The following is a 24,057-nucleotide window of genomic DNA, read 5'->3' as shown; positions in this document are numbered from 1 at the left end:
GAAAAAAGACAAAAAAAAAAAAAAAAAAAAAAAAGGAAGAGCATTTGGTTAATGGACACAAAGAATGATTACATATTGTAATGATGAATATGCTAATTATCCTGATTTGATCATCACATATTGTACACAAGTACTGATAGTCAACTCTGTAACCCACAAATATGTAATATCAATTATTATGTTTCAGTTAAAAAAAAAAGGGAAGAACAATGTGTTAGAGAGTCAGGGAAAATACCACATACAGGAGATAGGGTAAATAAACTCAGGCACATCCACACGAAATAATACTATGCGACCATTAAACAGAATGTGGAGGCACTTTATGACCTGACATGCATATATTATGTGAAAAAAGCAAGCTTCAAAATGTAGTATGTCAGCTTTTAGTAATTGTGATTAGCTGAATAAAGGACCCCCCAAAATATCCACGTTCTAATCCCTGGACCCTGTGAATATTACTTTATAAGACAAAAGATGTAATTACGTTAAGGATCTTGAGGTGGGGAGAATATCCTGGATCATCTGGGTTGGCCCTAATGCCATCACAAGTATCCTTACAAGAGGGAGTCAAAGATATTACCACAGACAAAAGAGAAGGCAATGTGACTGTGGAGGCAGAGATTGTAGAGAGGTGGCCACAAGCCAAGGAATGCCTGCAGCCACCAGAAACTAAAAAAGGCAAGGAACATATTCTCCCTTAAAGCTTCCAAAGGAGTACGGCCCTGCTGACACCTTGATTTTTCGCTCCGTAAACCTAAATTGGACTTCCGGCCTCCAGAACTGTTAGAGTATAATTTCTCTTGTTTTAAGCTACCAGGTTTGTTACAACAGCCATAGGAACTAGGACTGTAGTAAAGAGAGAAAGAAATAAGAACATATATTCAAATTTGCTTGTATTTGCATAAAGAAACCATGGTGTCATGATGAAATCTTGGCCTGTAAGAAAAGAGAAAGAAAGAAAAACGAAACGACGGGAAGGACACTTAAGAAGTTAAAGAGGCTACCAGTGGGGAGGAGATGGATGGAATGGTCAGAGATGGGGAGAGCAGGACTTCTCAGACAAAAGGCAGACAGGAAGAGGGGGCAGCTGGTAAAGGAGGACAAAAGGGCTGACTCAGAGAAGAGCTGTGACAGCCAAAGAGCACAACCCCAGGGCACACAGCCAGGGAGTCTGCTGCAATCCCTTTAGCCTCTATCTAGGATCCAAATGCTCTCACCAGCCCCATTCTTTCTGGACACAAACATGAGATCCACTGCAGCAGCACGCCCCATCCTCACCCTCTCCCGGGCAGAGACAGTCAATTGACTATTCCATTCAAACTGTCTTCTTTTTCCTTACTAACAAAACTCCAACTTTGAGGCCATAATGTGTCCTGCTAAAAGACTATATTTCCCAGGCTCCTTTGCAGCTAGTTGGAGCCATGGGACAGTTCTGGCCAAAGAATGCTTTAGTGTTGTGTGGGACATCTGGGTTGGTACCTTAAACAGGAAGGGATGCTCAAATGCAACCAGAGTAGTTCAAAGGGCAGGGGAGGAAAGTGGATATCATAAGAAACCTCTCCCTAATGTGGTCCTGTTCTTTTCTTTCTTTGGCAGTTGGCTGGTATGGGGATCTGAACCGTTAACCTTGGTGTTATTAACACTGCATTCTAACCATATCAGTGCTGGTCTGCCAATCTCTGCACTTGTTTTACATGAGAGAAAAATAAACCCCGTGGTAGATTGTACTACTGCTCAAAACATTTGCTACCTCTCCTCAATGAAATTATACATCTCCACTCCACTGACGTGAGGCTTGCTGTATACTTGTTTTGGCCAAAACAATGTGAGTGAAAGTGACATGGGCCACTTCTAAATATAAAATTTACCAGGAGCCATTGGGTGGTTCTTTCCACTTTCTCTTTTCCTCCTCCCTCAAGACCAGCAATATTCCAAGTAGGGATGGCTCTTTCAGCCTGAGTCCCCAATTAAGATCAGTAGAGTAGGCCACAAATGACCTGCAAATGGCATAGTAAGAAATAAACCTTTGTTGTAATAAGCCACTGAGATTTGGGGAGTTTGTTACTGCAGCATAACTTAACCATGCTGATTCCTGTAGACACCATAATTTGTTTAAGCCACTATTATTTCAGGACTTTTGCTGCCAGCCAGATGCAATTCCTAACTGATAGGCCCCCCATTATAGATGACTATCACTTGTTTCTGAAAGGGCCTAAAACGGAGCTAATGAATGTTCCCCTCTGGCTGCCAGGCAGGCTCTCAATTTATTTCCTGGCAGCCACTTTCCTCAATGTGTTTCATCTTGTTTCCTACCTGGCATCCACACCCCTCCTAAATCTCTTTTGGAAACTGCTCCTCATCTCTTAGCTAAGTGGCTTCTGCCACACTGACTTAGGAGTGCGCCCTAAGGTGGAAATGGGTTAGCCTGTGTGAGGAACAGCCTGGCAGCCATTGGTGGGTGTTAACAAAGGCAGAACTGGTTTTTATAAAGTCATATGGCTTCTGTGTACAGTTGTCATTGTTCTCTTCCTTGTTATCACATGTGAGGCACTTAGAACAGTGCCTGGCACACAGTCAGTGCTCTCTAAGTAAGTTATTATTGTTGTTGTTGTAGTAAGGGAGCAAGAGTGGATGAAGGGAGCAAGCGGCTATCACAGGAGATGATGGAAGCCTGGACTGCCACATGGTGACAGTGGATGTGATGAGAAGTAGTTAATCTGGGAATGTGATTTTTTTTTTTTATCCCCTAACAGTTTACTTAGGATTTTCCCATTTGCATTCACAACTGTATTGCCAAGGTGTTAGGGATTTTGTAGAGGATGTTGCAGGATGGAGATGTGTTTTGAGAGTAGAGCCAAAGGATGGGTTAACGTACTAGATTGGGGGCAGTGGTGCTGATCAAAAGAAAGGATCACAGGTGACTCCCAGGTCATGTATTCAGTTCTTCAATGTTTGACTCCTCACCTATCCATGAGCTCTGTCATAGCAGGAACAAGATCTGTCAAGGTGCTCTGTGTCTAGCAGGGGCTTGCTTGCTTCTCCAGGAGAGATTCAAAGAGTTGCTGAATTAATAAACAGTGCCAGAGTGATATATTTTAAAAAGCAGGTCTGGACACACTGATTTATGTTTAAAGATGCCCCTGTATTCCTTCTGTACTGCACCAGGGTTCCTTAAAAGATAGCTGGGAGATGAACTGTTGGGGAGCCTATCTGAAATACTTCATTGAATCCATCCAACAAATATTAGTGAGTATTTTTTGCATCCACTATCTGCAAGGCACTGTTCTAGAAGCTGGGGACACAACAGGAAACACAAGAGACAAAATTCCTTGGCATCTAATGTTGATCTGATCATCACATATTGCACATATTGTATAACTATATTGCCATATACATTGTATACATATTATATAACCATATTGACATTCACCTCTTGTACCCCACAGATATGTACAATCAACTGTGTTTCTTAAAAAAAAATTCGTTGGCTTCATGGAATTGATATTCTAGTGGGGGAGACAATGAATGAATACATCAAGTATGTGATATGCCAGATAGTGATATTTAAAGGGAAAAATAAAGCAGGAGGCAGACAGGGAGAATTATGTGTGTGTCTGGGAAAGGGTTACAATTTTGCATAGGGTAGTGGTCATAAAAGGCTAGAACTTTCCAAGCAGACAGAATGGCATAGGCAAAGGTCCTGGGGAAGCAATGTACCTGGCATGCTAAATGAACATGAAGTAGGCCAGTGTCACTGGAACAGAGTAAGGAGCAGCAGGGAGGAAATGAGGTCATACAGGTACTGGAAAACCAGCTCTTGTAGGACTTTGTAAGCCTGCTTTTTGCCTACTCCAAATTCACCTTTTTTTATAGTGAGGTGGGAGTCAGTGGAGGGATCTGAGCAGAGGCAGGTCCTGATCTGACTCAGGTGTTTACAGGCTCCCTCTGGCTGCATGTGGAGAACAGACTGAGGGTGGGAGGGGAGAAGGGCGGGAGCAGGGAGAGCAATGGAGAGGCTAATAAAATAGTCCAGTCTGGAGGTGAAAATGGTTAGGACTAGAGTGGGGCAGAGGAAGGGGTTAGAAGTGATCAAATTCTGGATAGATTCTAAAGGGAAATTCAACAGGATTTTCTGATTGACTGGATGAGGAATGTGTCCTAGCCTACTTAGACTAAGACCATCAGGGACAAACCTGTAGTCCAACGCAGGTTTATTTACCATGGCAATGAGGGAGTCCACACACCAGAGATAGCACGGGGAGTTTCACCAAAGAAAACTATAGTTATTATTTGGGTTTAGGGGAAGGATGAAATTCAGATAAAATGTAAACGAAACCATGTTTGAAAAGAATCAAAGCAAATCAGAACTCAATACGATGTACAGATTGCAAAGTGGGCCCAGGGTCCTGTCTCCATGGAAGCAAAAAAGGTTAGGCAGATGTGGAATACTGTGTCCAGAAACCTCTTATCTGAAGTTCTGAACCTGGACTATAAATCCAGGCCACACCTGGACTGTAAATCTTCTTGTGTCAAAGTGACTTAACTCCTCCAGGAAAAAGTGAGATGTTCCATTCTTACTGATATAATTTCAAACAGCAAAATGTGTGACAGTCCCTGATTTTAGCAACAAAGTTTCTCGGTAAGAAAGTAGAAAGCAGTAGTCAAGGAAGGGGAGTTCTGCCACTTTACATCTGCCACATGTCCCTGAGATAAATATTTTTTCCTGTTAACTCCTCAGCTGGCTTTTTCTACTTCAGCAAAATGAATGGAAGACAGGTTTCTGTTGTTTACAGTCCAATCTAATTCTGACTTTCTCGTGTGAGGAAAGAGAAAAGAATGACTCTAATGACTCTAAGGTTTTTGCCTGCGCAACAGGAAAGAGGGAGTAAGTAACCAAGATGTGGAAGACTTGAGGGAAAACAAGATCGGAAGCTCAGTTTTACGTTTTGAGTTTGAAATGCCTCAAATTCGTGAAGATGGCGAGTGGGCATCTGCAAGCTCTTACAGAACTTGGATCAACCTCACTTTTCCCTATACATCCCTCCCCTTCTTCCGCTCGCTCCGTTCAGTACCTGCAGTAAATCTTCTACCGCTGCTGTTTCACATATCTGCCTACACCTTTGCATGTGCAGTGTTTAGTGCTAGGAATACCGTCTCTCCACTTTTCTAACCGTACTTCCTAACCTCAACAAGCTAGACTAGGTGCCCGGGACCGCTGCATTAGCCACGGCTCCGCCCCTCCCTCAAGCCCCGCCCCCCGCTTGCGCTCACTTGTAGAAGCTCACAGGGCGGTTGTCCGCACCCAGTCGGCCCGCAGTGTTGGAGCAGTTTGGAGCCCTGCAGTACTTGGGCATGGCTGTTGTGCCCCGTTGAGTTTTACCCGGTGAGCAGCCGCACTTTGACCTTCGCAGGGCGCTGCTGAACCACGCCCCGCCCTCTCCGCGTGCTTCACGTGACGCCCCCGGTGTCGTCACGTGCCGCGGGAAAGATGACGGCGCATGCGTACTAGGAGCCCCTCCGCGTTCTCGCCGCTACGCCGTTGTCACGTGCCCAATGGGAGACGCGAGTACGTCTGCGCAAGACCGGCTGTAGGCTACCCAGACCTTCACCACGAACTGGGGGACAGGTGGAGAAATGATGTTTATAAGCCTGCGCCAACCAAATCGACTGGCAGTCGGTTTCTTTTGGCTCCACCGTATGCTTACATCCGGGCCAGTCAGGCTAGGCGCCCTGGATGGCAGCAAAAAACGCGGCGAGGCGGCTATGGTGTTTGCCTCGTAAAAATTAAAATCTTTGTTTCAGTGAATGATGAAAGCACGGACTAGATGAAAAACTCCACGATGTTTGATTAACCACCAATTAGAAGAGCTCTGGCACCACCCTGCCAGACACTGCGCCCCGCCTCTTAGCACCCATTGGTCATAAGCAGCACCCAGCAGCCCTGAGATTGGCCAAACCGGCGGATCACCGCGTCCAATGGGCAGCGGGGCCGGCTTTCCCGCGGCAGTTCGCTATTCCAGTGGGTCGTGGAGGCGGCGGCAACAGTTAAGGGTTGTAACGGTCGCCCGGTTCTGGAGCAACAATGGCGGCCTTAGGGCCCGGAGGCTACGCGCGGAACGATGCAGTCGAGAAGCAGCCGTCTATCATGGCGGGAGTTCCGGCGCGGAGGGGTCAGTCCTCCCCGCCCCCTGCCCCTGCGCTCTGCCTTCGGCGGCGGACGCGACTCACGGCGGCGCCCGAGGACACGGTGCACAACCGGGTGAGGAGCTGCTCGCCCCGCCAACCCCAGTTTCAGGCTTCCCTGGGCCGCTCCTGGTCCCATCCTCACCCCACCTCTCTGGCCCCGCCTATCAGCCCCGGGTTGTCTCCTCAGGTTGCCCCGGCCCCGCCTCGCCCGTTAAGCACCTCCCTTGTAGCCAGGGCTCGTCCCACTTTACCGTCTCCTCCTCTCTTGGGTCCTGCCCATCACTCCCAGATCCACTCTTAGCATTGGAGCATTCCCAGGGTTCCTCCCTGGTTCCTGCTCTTGAAATGCATTTTGCTAATACGTGTCACTGCCTGGTCCCGCCTTCCTCAGTATACCTTAAGCCCCACTCAGTCGCCTTTAGACGTCTCTCCAGCCCCTTCCATTTTTGTTGACTTCGCCCCCACTGGGTCTTTAAGGTCCTTGCCTGGGTTCAGTTCGGAGTACTACCTGTCCCAACTCTTCCTCGGGTGTACTCCGCCTTCTCTCATCCCCTGCCTTCTCATTCTTTTTCCCTCACCAAGGTGGGATTCTTAGTCCATATTGCCACTCAAGACTAGGGAGAAGGGCTGGCCAGTTAGCTCAATTGTTAGAGCATGGTGCTGGTAACACCAAAGTACAGGGTTCGATCCCTGTACCCGCCAGACGCCAAAAAACAAGAACTACGGAGAGGATGTGAGTAATTATTTGCAAAATCTCAGCAGCGCTGCCTGGGGAGGAAGACGTACAGAACAGTGCCCTAAATCCTGAGACACGGAAACACAGAAGGACATGATTTTAGAGTGGGTCCAAGGAATTCCATTAACATAGCAGCAATTTTTTAAATTGTTTTCTGACTCCTTAGGCACAAAGTCTGTTTTTATAGGATGGAGGTAACAGTAACCATACAATGGTGTTGCAGGGAGATGAAATTGTGACTGTGACCTTCTTGGCATAGACAGAGTGCAGATAACTGGTAGCTGCTGGTGGGTCTTGTTCCTGTTCTGTCTTTTTCTACAATCTGATTATACTGCCCACTCCTGGCTGCAGGACTCTGGGCAAGTGACCCCTGCCCACCTCTCTAGATGTACTTCCCATGTCCTCCCTCTCACCAAGGTTCAGTCACGCTGGACTGCTTTCTGTTTTCCTGAGGCTCCAAGTTCTTTTCTGCCTTCTACCCTTTATGTTTGGTGAGTCCTCTGCTTGGGCATTTTGCTGCAATCTACCTGGCTGGGTCCTTCCCATCCCTTTAGTCTAGCCTGAATATCCGTAACCTGAGAGGCGTTCTTGAACCAGTCTAAAGCAGACATCCACCTTAATCTCCCAGTGCCCTGTACTTCATAGCCCTTAACTTGTATGTTTCTGAAAGTGCCTTGTGAGCTCTTAAACTATGTAGGAGAGTAACAATAGCAAATTCAGAGAGGCAATATAGCAAGGTGGTTACATGCACAGCCTCTGGCCCCAGACTGCCTGAGCTTAAACCTTAATTCTGTTCTTCCTAGCAAGTTACAAGCTTTTCTGTTCCTCAGTGTTCTCATCTATAAAATGAGAGCAATGGTGCAGAAATCATTCATGGGGTATTTGTGAGGATTAAATGAGCTCACATATCTTAAGCAATTAGAACAACACCTTGTACATTGCACATACTCTATTAGTTTTAGCTAATACTGTTATTATTATAGGGTATTTTGGGTAATGCTTAACGTACTTTTCTTATTTGGCAACAGAGTACATCTGGCCTGCAAAAGACCTAGTTTACTACACTAGAGCAATGATTCTCAACCTGTCTGCACATGAAATCACCTGGAAGATAAAAATAAGACCCATACCATGGCTCCTCCTCAGACCAATTAATCAAGCAACTCTTCGCGAAGCGCGGCGGCGCTCCTGCTGAGGGTTCGGATCCCACATACAGACCGGCCGCTCACTGGCTGAGCGAGGCGTGGGAGCAACACCGAGGGTTGCAATCCCGTTGCTGGTCACGAAAAAAGACAAAAAGGAAAAAAAAAAAAAAGACCTAGTTTAGAAACAACCAGTAGGGCTGTCTGGTTAACTCAGTTGGTTAGAGTGTGGTGCTGATAACACCCTAGTTCAGAGTTCGATCCCTATACTGGCCAGCTGCCAAAAAAAAACCCCAAAAAACAAAACAAAAAATGACCATTTATACTAATTCCTAATAATGCTGATCGACAGATAAAACAACGTGAGTATCATTGTTTGGTTGTCTGTGTTAGAATCCTGGCACTGCTCCTTCTTGAATGGGTAACCCCTCTGGCCTCTGTTTCCTCATCTGTAAGATGGGGATGATAATAATGATAGTGATTGTATTAGTCTGTTTTCTGTTGCTTATAATAGAATATCTGAAGCTGGGTATTTTATAAAGAAATGAAATTTATTTCTTACAGTTTTGGAGACTAGTAAGTCCAAGGTTCAGAGAACATACCTTGTGAGGGCCTTCTTGGTGGTGATGCTACAGCAATGCCGGGTGTCACATGGCAAGAATGGCAAGAGCAAAAGAGCTAACCTGCTCACTTGCTTTCCTTATAAAGCCATTGGAACCACACCCATGACTCAATGACACTCATTATTCCATGAATGGATTAATCCATTCACAGGGGAACAATCCTCAAGATCTAATCACCTCTCAAAGGCCTCACCTTTGAAATATCATAATTGGATTTTCTACCCTCTTAACACTGTTACAGTGGAGATCAAGTTTCCAACACATGAACTTTTGGGGACACATTTGACCCATAGCAGTGACTATATCATATGGTTATTGTGAGCTTTAAATAAGTTAATACAGTTATAGATATTTGAACAGTGCCTAACTCGTGATAAATAAACATTAGTTATTATTCTATTTTTCTATCAATTCTGAGGCCAAGGACTTGCTCGAGAATGGTTTACTCTATAATAATTAGAAACTAATCTATTCAAAATATGAAAATACCACACAAATCTCTTAATCTAAACTCTGTATAAGTTGTTTAATCAACCATAATGGGGTCTGGGCCATTTAACTTCGCTTCGAGAGTTTTTATAAATTTCAAATGTGATTGTTCACTTGTTTCTTTACTTGTTGAAGCCTCTAGAACCTCTAGACTGTGAATTTGATAAGAGAACAGACAGTGTCTGCTTTTGCTCACTGCTGTGTCGCCCCTATAAGGCCTAAAGTGCTGGCGTTGGAGCCAGACTCCCTGGGTTTGTGTCCTGACCTTGCTACTCCCCAGGTGTAGGATCTTGGACGTCAGTGTCCTCATCTGTAAAACAGAGGTGATAATAGTGCTTTCTTCCTTATGTTGTTGTGGGGATTCAAGTCTTTCCTCCATATAAAAGTACTTAAAAACTTATTCAAAGGTCTCCTATTCACTGTGGCATTCTCCCCCTTCCCTGCACTCCCAGTCTCCTTCCCTGCTTTTTTTTTTTCTCTTGGCAGCTGGCCAGTATCTGCTTTATTTTTTCTCTATGACTGCTATCATTACCTGACATCCAATTTACTTATTCTGTTCCTTTTCTATGTCTTCTTTCCCCATCACCACTGGAATGTGAGGGATTTTTGTCTGTCTTCCTCACCATTCTATGCCCTTCACCTAGCTCTGTGTGTTTGTCAAAGGAATGTTGAAAAGAACAAGTGTTCTGCTGCTGGTAGGTAGCATAACTGCAAAAGCTTAGTGAGTATGTGTTGAATGCAACAAGAACTGAAAGGGTGGCCTAGGTGGCTGTGCCATGTGGGGCCTGCTGGGGTGGGTGCTTCTGACTTGGTCCTTTTCTTTGCAGGTGTCACTCGAGAAGGTACTTGGCATCACAGCCCAGAACAGCAGTGGCCTAACCTGTGACCCTGGCACAGGCCATGTGGCCTACCTGGCAGGGTAAGCCATGGGTGGGCCTCAGCATTTAATCATTGCTAGGAAATTTGGAACCTGAAGTCATTGGAGAATCTCTTTAGGCTTCACCTTTCCTGTCTGTAGAATGTGGTTAGTACTCCCTACCTCTGAGGGCTGTGGAGAGGATTCCATGGGCCTGTGTCTAGAACAGTACCTGGCATGTAGTGGAGTGCTATGAATGCCTCAGTTGTGACTGCAGGTGGGAGGTGGCAGTGATTCTGGGAAATACAGATGGTTAAAACCCAAGCTGTGGTGTCAGGTAACCTGGATTTGTGTCCCAGCTCTACTCTATATTGCCCCTCTCTGCCCCTTTGCTTCTGACTCTGTAAAACAGAACTAGTGATACCTACCACTTAAGTACAGAGGACTAAAGGAGATTCTGCAGCTGTTTAGTCCACAAATACTGATCTAGTCTGGCACTATTCTAGGCACCACAGGGACCTCCTGGGAAGGCAGGGTAGGGCAGACCCATAGTAATTCCTGATGAACAGTGTCTGTTATTGAATCTTTGGGAGGCAGTCCAAGATAAAGAAGAGTGGACTCTTGAATCTGACACGTATGGATTCACATCACTGTTCCTGACCTGCTTGGCAACCTGGACTGTACTTTCCTCATCATAAAATGGGCATAACAAATCCTGACCTCACCCAGCTGTGTGAGGATTTAAAGTGATTATGCACATAAGGTCCTTATTAGCCTAGGACCTGACAGAATAGTTACCATGGAGGAAGTGTTGCTTTCTGTTTAAGAGTATATTAATAATATTAAGTGCTCTAGAATTCTCAGCATAAACACCTGGAGGTGGAAGAGTCCAGAGAATCTTCTGTTCAGAGGGAGCCTTGCTTATGTGTAGGCTTTTCTTTTGGGAAATGAATCATCCCTGGATCCCAGGGCTTTCTCCAGTTTAGGCACATTTTCCTTTTTCTCTCCAGCTGTGTGGTGGTGATTTTGAACCCCAAGGACAACAAGCAGCAACACATCTTTAATACCGCAAGGTAGGCTGGGGCCTGGGCATGGGGTAGGGGTGGGACCAGGATCTTGACACATCACCCCTTCTCCACGTAGCCTGGAGGTGTTCAGGGGTAGGTGACTCACTCATTCACTCACACATTGGTTCAGCAACATTCACCAAGTGTCTGCTCGGCGCTAGGTTCTGTTCCAGGTGCTGAGGACACAGCAGTGAACAAAAGAGATGAGAATCTCTGCCCTCTAGAGCTGGCAGCCCAGTGCGGGAGACAGACTGTGAACCAGTCAGCAAATTATTTGCTGATCATGTTCAGTTCTATGAAGGAAATGACAGTGATATATTAGAGCAGGTTTATGGGCAGAGAATAGGGGAAAATTCATGTCAGAGGACTCCCCAAGTCTGAGACCTGAAGAAAGTGAGAGAGTGGCCTATGTGAAGGTATGGGGAGAGCACACCAGGCAGGGGGAACAGCAAGGGCAAAGGCCTTGCAGAGGTTTTAGGAGCAGCCGAGCATTCGAGTGCTGGAAATAGGGAAGCAGGTGAGAGGGCGAGGAAGCCGAAACAGGCGGAAGCACATCACATGAGCCTCATGAGCCTTGGAGATCATACTGAGTGCAAAGAGAAGTTGCTGGACAGCGCTTACAGGCCAGGGGTATACTTTCCACACGCCAGCCTTCCAGATCACTCTATCTCCCTTTCCTGCTTTACTTTTCTCCACAAAATGTACTCCTTTTCTGGTATGCTGTCTAATTCCCTCATTGATGATATTCACTGTTTGTCTCCCTTCCACGATGTGAGGTCTCTGAGGGCAGGGACTTTCTCTTAGTTCGTTTCTGTGTCTCTGGCACTTACAACAGTGCCTGACGCATTGATGGCACTTGCTGTTTTCATGAATGAATGAATGAATGTGATTTGGGTTTTAGAAAGATCCCTCCAGCTGCAGGTTTATTAGGAAAGGCCCTTTGGGCCTGGGATTTTACTCTCTGCCTTGAGGCTGACTAATCACAGTGTCATTCTGGGGATATTGTCCCAACAGGTTTAGGACCTTTGGGAGGCACCCCACGTCACTCCTTGGCATAGTGCAAGCTCAGCTCCTTTTGCCCAGTTTTCCAGGTGGATGGATAAGATATGGGTTTTCTCCTTTCCTTATGGTCTCTAAGATATGGTCCTTAAGCTATGACAGGTTTCTGTTATATGGCAGATATGGACTCTCTCTTGAAAGTGGCTTCTTGGACCCTTAGCTCCTAACTGAGGGTTCTGTGGCTGATGGTGAGGGCAGAGTTGGGGTCTAGTCCTGGCTCAGGTGTTTGTTCAGTGTGTGATCTCAGGTGAGATACTTCTTTCTAAGCCTTGGCCTCCTCTGGAAGTAAAATAGCTGCCTCCAATTGTGAGAGCATCCTTAAGGCAACAATAAACAGTAGCAAACCAGAGGCCCACGGACTTGCCTAACTCTTTGTCTGAATTTTTATTTTTTGGGGGGCCGGCCAGTGCAGGGATCCAAACCCTTGACTTTAGTGTTATAACATCACACTCTAACCAATTGAGCTAACAGGCCAGTCCCACGGTATGTTTTAAAGATTGGAATTAGTTGACAACATTTAAAGGTTTTTTGTGCAAAAATACAGATGTCTGTCTCATTTTGGAAAAGTGAGGAATTCTGGCCTCTGGGGCCCACATTCCCCTGTGCTGGTGATTGGCTGGAGCTTAGTGGCGTTTGTAAGACCTCTCTTAGCCAGTTCTTCTCATCCATGTTACCTCCCTCATCCTGTAGGCAGTATAGTAGGTGACCCCGATCTGAAGTGGATGGCATGGAGGTGTTCACCTAGTTACCAGTGGGTATGTCTTAGGAGGTGGCGTGGCCAGGGTGGGGGTTTTCATCCTTACTGCATATCAGAGTCACCTGATCTCTGGGCCTCACCCCAGAGAAGGCAGAATCAGTTGGTTTGGGGTGAGACCTGGGCATTGGCAATTTTTAAACTTTTTATATTGAAATAATTACAGACTTCCAAGAATAATACAAAGATCACCTATGTACCTTTCACCCATATTTCCCAAATGTTCATACTTTACCAAATTTGCTTTATCATTCTCTTTATCATCATCTATATACATATTAATTTTTTTCTGAAGAATTAGAGTAGGTTGCAGACATGATGCCCCTATATATCTAAATAGTTTAATGTGTATTTCCTGTGGAAAAAATTATCACATAATTCTTCAAAACTGCAACATATCCAGCAAAATCAGGAAATTAAATTGGTACATCACTACCTTCTGCTCCTCAGATGACTCCATTCAAGTTTCACCATTTGTTCCAAGAATGTCCTTTATAGCCAAAGGATTTTGTCCAGCGTAACACATTACGTTTAGTCGTCCCTTCAGTCTCCTTCAGGCTGAAGCAGCTCCTCTTTCTTTTCTTGACTTTCATGGCCTTGATACTTTTGAGGACTACAGGCCAGGTATTTCCAAACATTTGGGCTTGTCTAATGTTTCCTCATGCATAGATTCAGGTTCTACATCTTTGGCAGGAATACCTCAGAAGAAATGCTGTGCTCTTCTCTGTGTGTCGTATCAGGAGGTCTCCTATGACTGTGGTGTTCACTCGGAGCACTTGGTTAAGGTGGTGGCTGTCAGACTTCTCCACTGCGAAGCTTCTACCTCTCTTTTACCCTTTGTGATTTAGCGAGTATCTTGGGGGGATCCTCTCTAAGACTGTGCAAATATTATCCTGTTCCTCCCCAAACTTTCACTCAATTGGTCTTAGCATGGCTTTGACATTTTTCAAAAGCTCCCCAGGGAATTCTGATGTTCAGCCAAGACTGAGAACTACTGGCCTGGAGGTCAGGGCTCTGCTCTGTCTGGTTAGGCAAGCTTGGGCAGGGGGCTTCCCTGTGTTTAGGTCTCCTCATTTGCAAAATGGCTAATGAGAGTCCTGAGTCCACGGATAATGCACAAGGAATCAGTGCAGTGATGCCCATTCATTATTTGCCAGGGGGCCAGGCACAGGGTCCGAGCATGCAACAGGGTAGTGGTAGCTACAGACAGCAGAAACCCCACAGCAAGATTGGCTTAAAACACAAGGGCATGCTCTTCCTTTCCATAAGAAGTCTGGAAGTGGGCAGCCAGGGAGCTGGTGTTTGTGAATATCAGGGACCCCACTCCTTCTGTCTTTCTATTCTACTATACTTATTGTGAGGCTTCTGTTCTTGAGGTCACCTCATGTCCCAAGATGGAGTTCTGGCTGTCATGTCCTGTTTCAGGAAGGGAACAGGTGGGGATCAGGGCAGATGGCAAAGACTCCCTTTGAGGAGCCTTTCTGGAAGTCCCATCCAGCACATCAGTTTACCTCTCATTGGCCAGACTAAGTCATATGGCTATACCTGTGTAGCTGTAAGAGAGGTCAGGAAATGAACTGTGGCCAGGTGCATTGCCATCGCAATTAAAATTGGGTTTATGTCAGTGAGGAAGGAGGGGCAAGTGGATATTGGATAGGCAGCTCACCCTGTCTGCTGCTGTGAGGAGTGATGGGAAGCTACCAGAGGGGTGTCTTGATAATGATAAATGTTCTGTGAAGTTGCCAAAGACTCACTTACAGGCATTTACTTAGTTATCTGCATGCCAATTTATTAATTAATGTGAGGAAGACAATTACTAGACTGTTAGGGAACAAAGGTGAAAACAGGTTTAAAAGAGAAGAGAGAGAGAAAAAAAAAAGATACAATCTGGGAACAGTGAATCTTGCTGCCAAAAAACATATAAACTAATCTGGTCATTGTCCTTGTGCAGTTTAGTTAGGAGTATCAGAAATATTTTGGTTGTTTATGGGTTTTTCAGAACACAGAATGTTTAGCATTGGAGCACACACTGCAGTCTGTCTTGGTGTGAAGTCTACCAGTGTCCTCCCATCAGCACCACCCCTTTAATTAGGCCAGGTCTGTACCATTTCCTGCATCTGAATTTCTCAGGGTTACAGGGTAGGTGGGGACTTAGGGAGCCCCACCCCTGCAGAGAGAGAAGAAAACAGGGTCCCTATATAGCATCCACCTCATTTGGGTTTGGCATTTTAAGGAAGAAGGGGACTTTGCTGTTACCACCATTTCCCTGTGTGCTATGCTGGACACACAGGCAGCACTGGCTCCTTGGGAGCTGTTTGAACTCCCCTCTCCTGGCCTGCTCTGAGGCTTGGGAGCCAGGAGTGGGCAGAGTGCTGTGAGTGCAGCCTGACTGGTGTCTCGCTGCATACCCTCAGTGGAACCAGTGGTCAACTCCTTTCCTTGTTCCCAGGAAGTCTCTGAGTGCTCTGGCCTTCTCCCCTGATGGGAAGTACATAGTGACAGGGGAGGTGAGTCACAATCGTGATTGAGCAGGTGGGAAGGGTTTTGGAGTCATTCCTTCTCCCAGCAGGCCCGGGAGTCCCTGGAATAGCTTCTTCCTGGGCCAGAAAAACCCTGTGGCAGGTGGGGGAGGTGGCTTTTGGGCACACCCTGTGGCAATGCCAGCTTCAGCCCTGATAGCCCCTCTAGCCCTACCTGGTACACAGCCCAGCAGCAGTAATGGCCCCACTTTCCCCAGAACGGGCACAGGCCTGCCGTGCGCATCTGGGACGTGGAGGAGAAAAGTCAGGTGGCGGAGATGCTGGGTCACAAGTATGGTGTGGCCTGTGTGGCCTTCTCACCCAATATGAAGCACATCGTGTCCATGGGCTACCAGCATGACATGGTACTCAACGTCTGGGACTGGAAGGTGAGAGCTGGCCAAGCGGGCATATGGGCAGTTGCCAGAGAGTCCTCAGTCTTAGGCATTGGGAGAACTAAATGAGATAACTTGGTAAAGTGCTCATTCATCCAGCAAATGTTTATTAAGCACCTACTACATGCTGATCCCTTATTGTAGAGCACATGACAAGCTCTCAGCTAGTGGAATTATAATTATTTTTATATTGCCCAGCTGTTACTTTGGACAAGTGACTTAACTTCTCTGTGAGTCTGTTTCCTCATCTGTAAAATGGATATAGTAGTGTATCTACCTCATTGATTTGTGAGACTTCAGTGAGTTGATATTCACTGGAAGGCTGAACTTTGGAACAGTTGGGAGAAGACTCAGAGTCAGCAGACGTGGGTACCAAGTTCTCGCTCTGCCTATAACCTACTATGTGACCTTGAGCATGTGACTTCCCCCGTTTCCCCCAGCCTGGCAGGATGGGGGAGAAATACCTCCCTCATCAGGATATTGAAGGGACTCCTGGGTTATCCCAGAAGGGCTCAGGGTGGGACCCAGAGCAAGAGCCCTGTCCGTGGCAGCCATATGCTGTGTCATCCCTCCCTCTCAACTGTGACTATTCCCAGCACTGTGTGTGGGCTGCAGAGCCTGGACCTTTAGGGAGAGCTCTGGAACTTTCACATGAGGACCTTTCCAAGCCTCAGTCTCCTCTGTAGAATAGGAACAATAAGAGTTACACGTAGGCTTCCCCATAAAGCAGCTCACTGGAGGGTCCAAGGGAAACGGACTTGGAATAGGAGTAAGCAGGGAGACCCAGGACTCAGGGCAAAGACACAAATAGTCTGATGGGATGGGTGCTGTCATGAGTTTCTCTGCACTGATTCTTCTAGAAAGACATCGTGGTGGCCTCCAACAAGGTATCATGCAGGGTCATTGCCCTCTCCTTCTCAGAGGACAGCAGCTATTTTGTTACCGTTGGAAACCGGCATGTGAGGTTCTGGTTCTTGGAAGTTTCCACTGGAGCAAAGGTGAGTTTCTTTCCTTGCCACCTCAGCCAAGCCCTGGGGGAGTTACCATCAGCAGCACCACCGGCTCTTGTTTCTACTTGAGATTTGGGGGCAGTGGTCTTACAGGTTGTCTGGTCTTTCATGGGTCCAGCTTTTGCTTCAGGGCCTGGTCTACAGGTGCTGACTGACAGGCTTTGCTGGGGCCGCCCCAACCCTGGGGCCAGACCTCATTCTTGGACTTCAGCTCAGAAGTGTGTGTTCTGTTTTTCCTTTCCTTTTCCTCCACTTGAAGGAATTACTTAGAATTCTCCTGTTAAGCAGTGTCATATCCTCTGGTCGTGAGGGGCTCATCATGGCCATGTTGGGGGCTAAGCTATGTTGACAGTGTTTCACTATGTCCTACTATGTCTCCAGGTGACGGGCACAGTGCCCCTCGTGGGGCGCTCAGGCATCCTGGGCGAGCTACATAACAACGTCTTCTGTGGTGTGGCCTGTGGCCGGGGCCGGGTGGCAGGCAATACCTTCTGTGTGTCCTACTCGGGCCTCCTCTGCCAGTTCAACGAGAAGAGAGTGCTGGAGAAATGGATCAACCTGAAGGTACCCACCCTCCCTCTCTGCTCTTTTCCCATGATAAGTGTCTCCAGGGGTGCTCAGCAGTATCCTTGCCAATGGTTGACCACACAGGTTCTACTTGTGTGACGCTGGGTGAGTGACTCCCCCTCTGAGCCTCAATTTCCTCATCTGCAGAATGGGAATACTGCTTCCTCCCTTAAAGAATTGATAAGGAAGTCACATAATATAATGTATATAAGGCACTTAGCACAGTGCCTGGTACCCTGAAATGGGATCAAGGTTACAATTGTTTTCCATCACTATTTGATCCAGTTCACATTTCTCTTCTTAATTGAGCAGGTCGGAAGACTGAATTTTTTTTTAATTTAAGGTACCATTGACTTAATTTTTCAGTCAAAAAAGACTGCACAAAGTACATAACCTTTTAAACTAAAGGATGATGTATCAATAAATTGCAGAACTTCTTTTCTTCAGTATCTGAAGGTTTGAGTCCAAGCTGTCTTCCCATTCTGAGACTGATTGCCCATGTGGCTGTTGACAGCAATGTCGTGGTTTTCAGTCCTTTTCCTAGCCTGCTCTTGTGACTTATCTCCAGAGATCACCTTTCGGGTTAATGGCACGTGGACGAATTCCAAGTTTTATCTGTCTTTCCTAGTTGGCTAAACATCATTTTGTTTTTTGTTTTAATCCTTTTGCTAGAACTCAAGCAGCTTTAAGCAAGTCAAAAGCTTTTGACTGATAGATGTTTAGTGCCTGAGCATTAAATGTCTTATGAATTAAGTCCCTGTAGATTTGGAAAAATTCCTTTAATCTGTGTCTAGAGATGTGTCACTTCCTGCCCTTTCTGTCTGCATCCTGATAGTATTGACAGTCCTTCCTATACTGTAACTTTTTTCTATGCCACTTTGGAGTATAATCTGTATAAAGTTGTTTTTAAGCAATAGAGAATAAAATTTAAGCCTAAAATTCAAACCTGTTACTGCAAGTGACGCATCTGAAGTTGTGATCTGCTGAACAGATATTTTCCACAAATAGCTAAGTTCCTCTGTAGACAGCAATGACAACTCTGTCCCACTTGTGCTTCTCTCTCTGCTCGCTGGCACATTTCCTTCAATCGTATGGAATACTACGTATGCTATATCCTGGTTACAGAAATCTAAAAATGTGCTAAAATGGACATCTTAGACCCAGCGAACTATTAAGTCTTCTCTGGAGGCCCAAGGCTGCTCTGTCAGTTCCCATGTCCCTGGGCCAGGCCACATGAAGCACCAAATCCACTTGGGTCCCCTTTGCCCCCACAGGTCTCCCTGTCTTCCTGCCTCTGTGTCAGCCAAGAACTCATCTTTTGCGGCTGCACAGACGGGATAGTCCGCATCTTCCAGGCCCATAGCCTGCACTACCTCGCCAACCTGCCCAAGCCACACTACCTTGGGATAGATGTGGCACAGGGGCTGGAGCCCAGGTACTGTTTGGAGGGGGTAGGGGGAAAGGGCCACCCAGAGTGTATCCTCTGGCATCCATCCATGCTTCTAGATCTGTCTACCTATCTGTCCTTCCTACAAATACTAGTGATTACTTGGCCCTGAGCATTACAGCAGTGAACACAGCAGGAAAGTTCCTGCCTTCCTGAGGCAAGCTTCAGAGTGAGAAGTGAAGCTTGTGGGGCAAGAAACAGTCAGTGAGCAAACAAAGGAATAAATAAAATCATTTTAGATAGTAGTAAATGCTGTGAAGAAGAAAAACTTGGAGCAGGCATGAATAACATGAATGTTTTCATCCATATGGCTAACATTTCTTAAGCAGAAGTAAGTGCCAGCTCTGGGTTGAAAGCAGGATACACAGGTATAACGAGGTAGTAAAATCTCTGCCACCATGATGTCTACAGTCTAGAGAGGGAGCTTGATGATAAACAAGTACAGATAGGGCTGGCCAATTAGCTCAGTTGGTTAGAGCTGATAACACCAAGGTTGAGGGTTCAATCCCTGTACCAGCCAGCTGTCAAACAAAAAACAAGTACAGATAGTCACAAAGGCTTTGGTGAAATAAAGCAAGGACTTGGGAAGGAGAATGCCTGGGTATGGACTATGTTGATTGGGTATCTGGTGAGAGGGAGCCAGCTGTGTAGAGAGCTAGGTTCCAACAACAAGTGTAAAGGCTTTAAGAGAACAACACCACACTGGGCTTGGCATGTTGCAGGAATAGTTAGAAGCTGTGTAACCAGAGCCCAGAGTGCTGGGGGAAGATGGCAGGAGGTAAGGTCTGAGCATTGATAGAGGCCAGTTGAGTTCCTTGCAGTCTATTCTAAGGTTGATGGGGCAGCCACTGAGGGTTTCAGGAGTTGGAATTATAAGTCCAGGCCTTGCCTATTAGATCCCTTGGCTGCTGTGTCAAGATTGCATGGAAGGGCCTAGCTATGGCTTATTTTCCCCTTTGTTGTTAGTATGTTTTATGGAGTTGCAAGGGGTGGGTGGGGGATAGTGCTACCTAGCCAGGGTTGCTGGGTGCTAGCGGCTGCCTCTTTGTAGATTGCTAGACACTAGCTCCTGGATTCTTTTTCCAATACAGAGCCTGGAGGGGGCGACTGCATATGGCTAAGGAAAAAAGGTGGATGAGCAACCCACAGATGGTGGTGTATAGCGGTAGTCAGGCTTTCCAGCTCTACCACCTTCTGTTGTGTGCTGTGTGGCCTTGGGCAGGTCACAGCACCTCCCTGTGCTTCAGTTTCCTCATCTGTAAAATACAGTACCTATTTACACATGAGATGATGGTTGTGAGACTTCAGTGCAGCTAAAACTCTCGGTCTGGCACACAGTAAGTAAACTATAGCCTTTGTAGGGAGGTCCCAGGCCAGGAGACAGCTCCCCAGCCCCCTTACACAGGGGTTTTTTGATCATGTGTAGGTGAGGCCAACGAGAGAGAAGGCCTGAAGTACATGCCCATTATCCTTTCATGCTCAGAGAGAGGATGAGAGCTTGGGTTGGATGGAATGATAGGAGGAAAATGTTAATGGGAGTCGAAAACTCAAATGCTCTCAGGAGTCAGGCAGAAGCTTCCCATTTTCAGCCTGTGTATTAGAGGCAAAGCAAAGGAAGAGGGAGAAGTAGAGTTGGAGTAGGAGAGATGGATGGCCACAAATACCATGATAAATGACATTGCCAGGCAAGAGGCAGATCCAGTATCATCAGAGGTGGCTGTCACTACTGACAGTGACATTGATGGAGATTCATGACTCTTGTGGCCTTGTTAGCTTCCTCTTCTGCAGGAAGGCAGAAGCAGTCTACCCAGATACAGTGGCACTGACCTTCGACCCCGTCCACCAGTGGCTGTCCTGCGTGTATAAGGACCACAGCATCTACATCTGGGATGTCAAGGACATCAACAAAGTGGGCAAGCTGTGGTCGGAGCTCTTCCACAGCTCCTACGTCTGGAATGTGGAGGTGAGCCCCTCTCTGCCTCTTACCATCCCTGCTTAGCTCCCATTTGGGGGTTCAGCTGGAATAAGCTTCTAAAGAGTTTGAGGAACCCATTCAGCCATTCCTTCAAAAGATACTCATTGAAGGGCCGGCCCGTGGCTCACTTGGGAGAGTGTGGTGCTGATAACAACAAGGCCAAGGATTTGGATTCCCTATATAGGGATGGCCGGTCAGCTCACTTGGAGAGCGTGGTGCTGACAACACCAGCTCAAGGGTTAAGATCCCCTTACCAGTCATCTTTAAAAAAAAAAAAAAGATACTCATTGACCCCTACTATGTGCCAGGCCCTGTTCTAGGTACTGGGGACATAGCTGAGAAGGAAGTAGACAAAAAGTCCTGCCCTTATGAAGCTCATGTTTGGGTGGGAGAGTAAACCTGGAAACAAAATCAGTATATAACATGCCAAGTAGCAATATCTCTCTGAAGAAAAATGGAGGATAGTAGGGGAAAAGGAGACCAAGGTATTATTCTAGAGAGGAATGTGGTCAGGGAAGACGTCTCTGAAGTCATGACATTTAAGCAAAGACCTGCAGGAAGTGAGGGAGAGGGGTATGTGACGATTAGGGAGAGCAGCAAGAGCAAAGGTCCTGCAGTTGTAGAACGTTTCCCTCAGAGAGCTTGCTATGGAAAGCTTAAAATATTGAAATTTTTATGAGAATGAATTTGTGGGTGGTTTTTGTTTTTGTTTTTGTTTTCTCTAAAGCTGTTCTAAATACTGCTTGCATATATGACAACCGGTAGAGAGGAATTGTATTCACTTATTATTAATTTTTTTTTGCAGAAAATTTCTTACTACTGGGATTGTTTGTCCTAGAGAAATTATGTTTTGAATGGCCCAATTCATGATTGTGAGAAAGAGCATTATTCTTTTCAATAGGCATTATTCAACCCTTGACTCTGCTTGAATCCATCTGCCTTCATGGATCTGACGTTTTTGTTGACAGCACTTTTTCACTTAACAAGAATGTTTTTAGTAACTTTTAAAATTAATACATGAAATGTATGTGAAATTTTTTAAAATTTAGAAAAAAAGGTGAAAGATTATAGATAAGGCTAAAGTCTATGTTAATCATGACCCCAACCCCCAGTTCTGCTCCCTCTCACCCTCATCCACTGTTATCAGTTTATTATCTCTTCTTTCAGTTCTTTTCTTCAGTTTTGGAAAATTCTCATCCAGTACCAATTTAAGAGTTACTCTACCCTCTTCTCTCTCTTCTATAACTCTAATGTCCTATCTCTCTCTACTCTTCATATTTCTAAAAATAAAACAGATCAAGAAAACCACACAAAATTCTTGTTACTAGCTATTATGCTCAATGCCTAGATTCATTTATTCATCTGGAGTTGCAATATGGTGATATTCTGATTTTATCATTTCTTTTTATTAGTTGGACCACTTATATGAAGAGACATTTCCCCTCATCTACCATGTGGTCACCCAGTGGTATACTTCATAAAGAAAAGGCAGGGTGAATGCTTGATTCTTTCTCTTTATTTCCCAGTTTTCAAGATAATTAATTGGTTCCTTATCTTCTAAAGATAACTAGTTGTTTTATTTAATATAAGTATAAACTCATATATTATATTGGATATGTTTTAATCCATTGCAATTTTTTACATTACTGGAGCTCAACTTGTTCCATCTTTGCCTAGTAGGAACCTCACTAGTAGGAACCTCACTAGTAGGAACACTGGCTCCTGAGTCCTCTGTACATTACCCTAGTAGACTTTGATAGTTATCTTGTTGCTGTCTGGTATGCCAAGATGTTCTAGCCTTATCTTGTACGTTTCCTGTCTCAGACCTGGAATCAACCATTTCTTGGAAAAGCCCTGTTAATTTTCAATATGAATTGGTATTTCAAAATCACAATCTGAGGGTTCAGATCCAGGTTCCAGCTAGCCATCAAAACAAACAAACAAAAAAATCATAATCTGAGTGTTAAGGATGCTCATGGTTATTGTATTGATCCTTCTAGAATCCTAGTTGTCAAGGACACAGGGGATGGTAGAATTAGAATATCCTCAGTGACTCGTTTGCTTTTTCCCATATTACACACACAACAGTCTAAGAACGACAATTATTCAATTTTGAAAACAGTTAAAACAATTTTCTTGCATAAATTCTTTAGACTCTCTTTTGTTTTTAAGTAGTTACATCTACATGATCTGAACATATAGCCATTATGTAGTATATTCTCTCCCTTTTGACCCCCATATATTTTGGGGTGGGATATACATATATATGGTGACAACTAATCTGCTTTCTGTCTCTATGGATTTGCCTGTTCTGAACATTTTATATACATGAAATCCTTGAATATGTGGACTTCTGTGTCTGGCTTCCATGTAGCATAATGATTTCAAGGTTCATCCATATTGTTGCATGTGTCAGTATTTCATTCCTTTTTTATGGCTGAATAACATTCCATTGTATGGATATATCACATTTGTTATCTGTTCATCAGTCAATGGACATTTGGGTTGTTTCTACCTTTTGGCCATTGTGAATACCGCTCTTATGAATATGTGTACACAACTTTTGTTTGAACATCTATTTTCAGTTTTTTGGGGTATAGACCTAGGAATGGAATTGCTGGGTCATATGATAATTCTGTTTTTAACTTTTTGAAGAACCACCAAATTTCCACAGCAGCTACACCATTTTACATTCACACCAGCAACAAATGCAGGTTCCAATTTCTCCACAACTTTGCCAACAGTATTTATTTTCTTTTTTTTCTTTAAATTTTAGTCATTTTAGGTTTGTGAAGTGGTATCTCCTCATAATTTTGATTTGCATTTCTCTGATGACTAATGATGTTGAGCATCTTTTCATGTGCTTATTGGTCATTTGTATATCCTCTTTGGAGACATTCCTATTAAAGTCCTTTGCCCATTTTTTACTTGGATTGTTTGTCTTTTTGGTATTGAGTTTGGTTTTTTTCCTTTTTTTAAAAGATGACCGGTAAGGGGATCTGAACCCTTGGCCTTGGTATTATCAGCACCAAACTCTCCCAAGTGAGCCATGGGCTGGCCCCCTTTTTGCTATTGAGTTTTTTTTTTTTTTTTTGTCTTTTTCCGTGTCCAGCAACGGATCGCAACCCTCAGTGTCACCCCCGTACCGGACCGGGACCGGCAACGGGATCGCAACCCTCGGCGTCGCCCCCACGCCTCGCTCAGCCAGTGAGCGGGAACCGGTCTGTATGTG

General features: G+C 45.3%; 2 protein-coding genes across 3 annotated transcripts in view; one reads left to right on the top strand and one right to left on the bottom strand.

Annotated features, from left to right (window-relative positions):
- Window positions 1-5,401, bottom strand: part of THAP8 (THAP domain containing 8) — an 11,500-nt gene extending 6,099 nt beyond the window's left edge. The window contains exon 1 of the mRNA XM_008575658.1: window positions 5,272-5,401. Coding sequence (XP_008573880.1) covers window positions 5,272-5,354 — 83 coding nt within the window. The 5' untranslated portion in view covers window positions 5,355-5,401. The remainder of the gene's footprint in view (window positions 1-5,271) is intronic.
- Window positions 5,402-5,994: 593 nt separating this feature from the next.
- The window catches only part of WDR62 (WD repeat domain 62), a 49,363-nt gene continuing 31,300 nt past the window's right edge, over window positions 5,995-24,057 (top strand). For both annotated transcript variants that reach the window (XM_008575656.1, XM_008575655.1), the window contains exons 1-9: window positions 5,995-6,259; window positions 10,004-10,095; window positions 11,043-11,105; window positions 15,362-15,419; window positions 15,650-15,820; window positions 16,687-16,824; window positions 17,218-17,400; window positions 18,678-18,838; window positions 20,624-20,813. In XM_008575656.1, the coding sequence (XP_008573878.1) occupies window positions 6,083-6,259; window positions 10,004-10,095; window positions 11,043-11,105; window positions 15,362-15,419; window positions 15,650-15,820; window positions 16,687-16,824; window positions 17,218-17,400; window positions 18,678-18,838; window positions 20,624-20,813 (1,233 nt within the window). In that variant the 5' untranslated portion in view covers window positions 5,995-6,082. The remainder of the gene's footprint in view (window positions 6,260-10,003; window positions 10,096-11,042; window positions 11,106-15,361; window positions 15,420-15,649; window positions 15,821-16,686; window positions 16,825-17,217; window positions 17,401-18,677; window positions 18,839-20,623; window positions 20,814-24,057) is intronic.

The sequence above is a fragment of the Galeopterus variegatus genome, unplaced genomic scaffold, assembly GCF_000696425.1.
Source record: "Galeopterus variegatus unplaced genomic scaffold, G_variegatus-3.0.2 Scaffold1222, whole genome shotgun sequence".
NCBI lineage: Eukaryota > Metazoa > Chordata > Mammalia > Dermoptera > Cynocephalidae > Galeopterus > Galeopterus variegatus.
Note: the sequence above shows the minus strand (reverse complement) of the source record. Positions and strands in the feature narration are given on the sequence as shown.